A 6489-nucleotide genomic window follows, 5' to 3' on the forward strand; every position below is an offset into this window, starting at 1 on the left:
ACAGATGATGATGCCAGCTTAATGAATGAATGAACACACCGCACCTGCCCACAGTGTTTTAGAGCAAGTAAATGCCAGGGCCTAAAAACCGGTATCAGATAAATGGTAAACTCCTGCCCTGCCCTGCCCTGCGCTGACCTACCACTACTTTTCAGGGGTATGAGGCAAGATGCTTTGGCCTGGGCAATACTTTTTTTTTTTTAATATTTTATTTGAGAAAGAGAAAGAGCGAGCACAAGCAGGGGGAGACGGAGAAGAAGGGAAAGGCATACTCCCTGCTGAGCTAGGAACCCAAAGAGTCCAGGGCTTGAGCCCAGGACCCCGAGATCAGGACCCATCAGGACCCGAGCCAAAGGCAGACACCGAACCATGTCAGCCACCCAGGCGCCCCCTGGGCAATCAATTTTGAGCTGTGTCTTCCTACCTTCTATATTCGTTTAAAGAAAATATAGAAACTATAGAAAATATACAACTATAGAACTTAATATTCCAAAATATTTAACTGCAATCAAGAGCTCTTACATTGCCTTTTAGAATCACAACTCAATTTGAAAAAAACATCTATGATGTCCCATAACAATCAAAATACTCCAATATTGTTAAGTAACTGCCATCTGCACACAGTTATTTAAGACTAAAAGGAAAATTTAAGTCACACACATAAATGCATTTTACTAACAGACTTGTAATATTTTGCTCTTTTATATGATGTTTTGAATTCCCCAATGGATCATACAGAAAAATTTTAAAACCAGGCATGGGATTATCGCTCTGATAATGGTACTAATGTTCTTTCTTAAAGACGACACAAATGCACCCGATCTGCTGCCGTGTCGCTATTAAAACATGTTTTTGCAGACAGAGTCACCTGGCGTAAAATGCCCAGTGTGGTTACAACAGACCCCTAGCAATACCCCCTTTGTTTCCTTACCCCACAGGGTTCAATACTTACTGCTGAGCCCTCCATCCTCGGATACTCCTGTCCCTCTCATTCCTAGGTAAGTCAGTCCCAATATTAGGAAAAATAAGCAGGCAGCAGTTAAGAGAAACATCGACAAGTAGTGGGCACTGAAACCCCCTGCAGGGGACACCTCCTCCCGCTTAAATTGCTGGAGAAGTTCCTCCTCGGGTTCGGAAAGCTTCGGTGTGTTGTACGTGTTTTTCAGATAGGTATGATTGGCGCCCGTATGATTGGAGTGATTGATCCTGAGTGAACTAGAGGCAGCCACCGACGCACCGGGAGGGAGGCTGTTGGAAAAAATCCTGGGGGAGTCCGCACCGAAGGCCCCACCGCCGATATGATTATTGGTTTTAAGAAGGGAGCCTGTGGACGAATCCAAGGTTGAGTCCATGTCAATCAGAGGCGGGGGCAGGAGAGGGGCCAGTTTCTTAGCGTTGACACGGTACCTAGGAATGGGGCTGGAGTCCAGAGGATCACACCCTCCTCCCTGCTCCGCCGCCCCCGCCGCCGCCGCCGCCTCTTCGAGGTCTCGGCTCCTGTCTAGACTCCCCGCAGCCGCCGCCCTGTCATTCATCTGGATTCCTCCCCCTCCCTGAACTGAGGTCTCCAGCCGGCCGCCGGCAGATTTAGCAGTCAGGGAAGAGAGAGGCTTACTGTGGCTCCGCCTGGGCCGATGCCGGGAAAGGGAGTCGTCCTTTAATACCTGTCTGCTGGAGGCCACGTCGTCCTCCTCCTCCTCCTCCGAGTCCGAATAGTTCTCTCGGCAGCTGTAGGAGAGAAGCCGGCTGCCGTTCACGGTCCGGCTCGCCCACAGCGGCTCCTCGACCTCCGGGTCCCTGTCCTCTCCGTCTTCCCCCTCCTCCTCCTCGTCCTCCGCGGCTCCATCTCTCGCCGACGGGGTCTGCAGCTCGGGAGCCGCCGGCCGCCTGGCCCCCCACCACGAGTGGGGCTTCCTGCGCTCGGCCGAGTTGCTGTTAGTCACCTCGCTGGCGGCCAGGGGCGCCGACAGCGGTTTGAGCCCACGGTACTGGAGCGAAGCCCGGTCTTTCCTCCCGCCGCCGCCGCCGGCCTGGTCCCGGGGACTGGCCTCCACGTCCGACTCGTCCGAGCTGAAGCCCAGCAGCACTTTGCTGCCAGCCGTGGGGGCGGCCGAGGTGCCCCCGGGCCCTCCCAAGGAGCTCTCCGGGCCCGAGGCCGAGATTCGGCCCAGGCCCCCAGGAGTCCGCAAGTAGGAAACGTCGCCCGAGACTGGCCGGACCCCCAGTCCCGGGGCGGCCGCCGCCGGTCCCGCCGCCGCAACTGCGGCGGCTGCCGTGTTATTGTTATTACTGTTCCGCGTCTTGTTGCCGCGGCCCCCAGACCGGTGCTGCTGCTGCTCTTCCTCTCGAAGCTTCTTCAGCTTCTTGAGGTAGACCGGGCGGGTGCTCTCCGTCACTGGGCCAGGAGACAGGCCGTAACGGCGGAGCTGAGAGAAAAGCTCCTCATCCGAGAGCTGCTGAGGCGCCGAAGCCGCTGCAGCCGCCATTTTCTCTCCAGGGTGTTTTACAAGCTCCGCGCTACCGGAAGTGACGCGCCGCCCTAGACCCTGAACTAGACCGGGCTGCGTCGCCCTCCCAGCGCCACGGGCGCCTTGGCCAATGGGAGGCGCGGGAGGAGCTCACCTGAGCGGGAAAAGGCCACCTGAGCAGCGCGGCTCCCCAGGCGGAGAGTTTTTTTACTCTCTCACCTTAGGAGCGTCACCGCACTCTCTCCCTCTTTTCGGTGGCCTTCTCCCGCTGTTCTCTGTCTTGCTCTTCCAAGTGCCTTTCCCTGGAGCTGCCTCTTCCTAAACCACACTTTGACCTCTTCCCAGGTTCCTGCCACCAGACAGTAATAATTGAAAGGAAATCTGCCTTGAAGTTCAAGGCATTAGTTTTCTTGCCATCCAGTTCCCGCTGCCGCGGGGACCCTAAAAAGATTAAAAGAAATCCTCGCGGCCAGACTAGGTTCGCAATTTCCTTGAGTCCTGATTTCTTTTCGCTTCGTCTTTCCTCTGGACTTACAAAAGGAAAAAAATTAAAAAGCGAGTTTCTCTCGTTGCTCTTTTTGGGGAGCCTTTCCTCTATTACAAAGAAAGGAGAGAGTAAACCAGTCCCAGCACAGTTTTCTTCCAGAGTAATGGATATTCGTTCTTTAGTTGGTTCTATCATTTTTTCCCCTTTTAAAATCTCGTAACCTTGATAGATGGTCATTTTTGTAACTGAAAGCATTTATCATTTGCGTCACTGTGTGACTGAAAAAAGACAATACTCCATCTCATTTCCCTCTTAGTACTTTTCCAACCTGTAGTTATTAATTGTTAATAATTTTTTTATTTTTATTAGTTATTTAATTATTCCTTATCTTATTTGAACTGTAAGCTCCATGAGCAGAGAAACCTTGCTTCTAATATTAGCAACTTTATTCCTATGGTGCTTCATATGTTCGATAAACATTTGTTAAACTAGTTAATGAATTGCAAAGCTAGGATAGTATGAGATTGTTGTTTTGATATGGGAATAGTGGCAAATGAGGAGAAGAAATCTGAACAGAAAATCGAAAACCAGAAACATTAAGATCTGGGCACACCACCTCATTTACCCAGTAGGTAGTGAATACCAGAGAGGTGAAGTTTGCCCAATTTGATCATGATCACTTCTCTTTTCCTCAAAATCTGCCAGAGCTGACATTTCTAGAGTACTTAATCCCTAGCACTTAACCTGGTAGCGCCTAGCACACTACAGTAATTTTTATCGAATGAGTTATTTACCTTATTGCATTGTACACATCTGAATGGAAAGATATGTTAGTCAAAAGCACAGATACAAACTTTTCAACATTTTTATTCCAACAGCAGAATAGCACTCAGTAACCTGAATTTTTTACCTCTCTTAGCAAATCTTACTATCTCCTCAAAAAAACGTTTATATGGAGGGGCACTTCCTTGTCCTTCATAAGGAGACTTTAAAATTTAGAAATATAAATGATTGTTAAGCACTTATAAAAGTGTTAGCCACAATAAATTTTATCCACTGTGATAATAATGACCCAAACTTTATTGCCATCATTGTCTGGGTGAGAAGTCAACGGATTACAAATGTTCCAGACCTGGGTCTCAGTGTAGCAGAGCGGTTAATCGGTGAGCTTTGGAGGTAAACAAAGCTGGATATGGACCCAGCTCTGTCTCTTACTTTGATACTTAGTTCAATATTTGTTCCATACTCTACTGGCTCTTCAGGTAGGAATCATAGGAGCCTGTTGGTTTGGCCTCTGATCTTCATAAACCTTTAAATATCTTCCTATAAGGATTGTCAGAATATTTATATTTCTACCTGTGACTTTTGGGCAAGTTATTTAAGTTTTCTGAGCCTTAGTATCTGTATAAACAAAAGAGGGATGATAAACATTCCTCAGAAGGCTGTTTTAAGGATTGAATGAGAATATGTCTGCATAATGCTTAGCACCACACCTAAGCATACCATGTGTACTGAGTAAATGTTACCCAGTAATATAAAGCCAAGAATTGTGCACGTTTGGTAGTGTGGCTCCTGAGAACATCATATAACTAATTAAAGAAAATGCCACTGCACAGACAAACAGAAAAAGATGAAACCTTGCCCAATGCATCTAATAATCACGTTTAATAGTTAGTGAAGATTAAGGGCTTTGGTAACCATAGTTTTTGGTCATTTCATCCCCTGGAGGCAGCAATGAGGCTTGGAATGAATTAGGAACCAAACATTGCAAGTCTAAGTTTTATGACTTAGGGCAAATCTTAGGCTCTCAGAACCTCAGTTTACTCTTTTCTAAAATGTTGATAGTACTGTCTGCCCTCATTGGCCCACAATTAACATTCAACAAGTATTGGTTGAGAATGAGGAATGAATACTCTGTGTGAAGTCTGTTGTTTACACGTTAGCTATTACAAGTCAGATAGTCATAGCAATGAAAACTACGTCTCATATCAACTTCACATATACATGGTTTCATGTAGTCTACCAGAAATCTGTCCTCCCTGGAGATACTGAGGACACAAATTTTTTTTTTTGCATGAAACTATTTGAGGTAATGATTACCCTTTGTTTGGGTATCTGAGCAGAGAGTCCATACTTTCTCAAGACAACCTTTACTACCTCAGCGTTGTCACTACTCACAATTCTCTTCATCTACCAGGGGTTCTTCCTCCTGCTTCCAGGTTGGCTAACTTCGAAGGCACAAAACTGTAAATTGGTAAAGTGCATGCACATACTTTACAGGGAATGCAACCTGAAACTAACTCTTGCTCCATAACTTCTAAAAATCTAACTAAGGGAAATATTTATGATGGATTGCAGAAGGATAGGCAGGTCCATTTCTTCTTCTAGATGTTTTTTATTTTATCTCTGCCTTATGCCATCTTAATTTTATCTCTGCCACTCATCAGAGACCATTGTAGCGAGAGCTGGATTACTAACACTTATACGCCCCCTCGTTTCCAGTAATAATGCCTCTTACCATGTTGCCTTTCATAGTCGTGACATCAACTGATCTTGAAGACCCTCTAAAGAAAGTGAAAGCTGACCCTATATTCAAATAAAGATATTGCTGAGGGTTTGTTTCCTTAAAGAATGTCCTTTGTGGTCTTAGTATTAGAAATAGTTACACTTTTTTCATTTATTCTTGCTCTGGCAACTCATTTATTTTTGCTTTGGCTTTGTTTTCTTTTTTACTGAGGTAAAATTCACATAAAATTAACCATTTAAAAGTGTATAATTAAGGATACCTGACTGGCGCGGTCTGTAGAGCATACAGCTCTTAATCTCAGAGTTGTAAATTCTAGTCCCATGGTGGGTGCAGAGGTTACTTCAAAATAAAATCTTTTAAAAAAATAAATAGGGGCACTTAGGTGGCTCAGCTGGTTAAGCATCTGCCTTTGCCTCAGGTCTAGGATCAAGCCCCTCATCAGGCTCCCTGCTCCGTGTGGAGTCTACTTCTCCCTCTCCCTCTGCTCCTCACCCCTACTCTCTCTCTCTCTCTCTCTCTCTCTCTCTCAAATAAGTAAATAAAAAATCTCTAAAAAAAAACCTTAAAAACTAAAAATAAATAAAAACTAAAAGTACATAATTAGTGGCGCTTAGTACATTTACAATGTGTTACAAATGTCTAAAACTTTTCCATCACTCCCAAAGAAAACCTTTTACCCATCAAGCAGGCATTTCCTATTTCTCCCTCTCTCCAGACCTAACAACCACTAATCTACTTTCTGTCTCTATGGATTTAACTATTCTGGATGTTTCATATAAACAGAATCATAGGGCATGTGACCTTTTGTGTCTAATCCCTTGCACTTAGCATAATGTTTTCAAGGTTCATCCAGGAAGTACCATGGATCAGTACCTCATTTCTTTTTATGGCTGAATAATGTTTCATTGCATGGATATACCACATTTTATTTATCTATCCATCCGTTGATAGACATTTTGGTTGTTTCCACCTTTTGGTTTTTGTGAACAATTCTGCTGTGAGCACTG

At 45.4% G+C, this 6489-nt stretch overlaps 1 protein-coding gene across 4 annotated transcripts in view; it reads right to left on the bottom strand.

The window, feature by feature from the left end:
* LEMD3 (LEM domain containing 3) overlaps positions 1 to 2486 on the bottom strand; it is a 78920-nt gene extending 76434 nt beyond the window's left edge. For all 4 annotated transcript variants that reach the window (XR_006819507.1, XR_006819506.1, XR_006819508.1 and 1 more), the window contains exon 1: positions 953 to 2486. Coding sequence is in view for 1 of the 4 variants with exons in the window: in XM_046010780.1 (XP_045866736.1) it covers positions 953 to 2486 (1534 nt within the window). In the remaining 3 variants the exon portion in view is untranslated. The remainder of the gene's footprint in view (positions 1 to 952) is intronic.
* Between the last annotated feature and the right edge of the window lie 4003 nt (positions 2487 to 6489).

Source organism: Meles meles, chromosome 7 (assembly GCF_922984935.1).
Source record: "Meles meles chromosome 7, mMelMel3.1 paternal haplotype, whole genome shotgun sequence".
NCBI lineage: Eukaryota > Metazoa > Chordata > Mammalia > Carnivora > Mustelidae > Meles > Meles meles.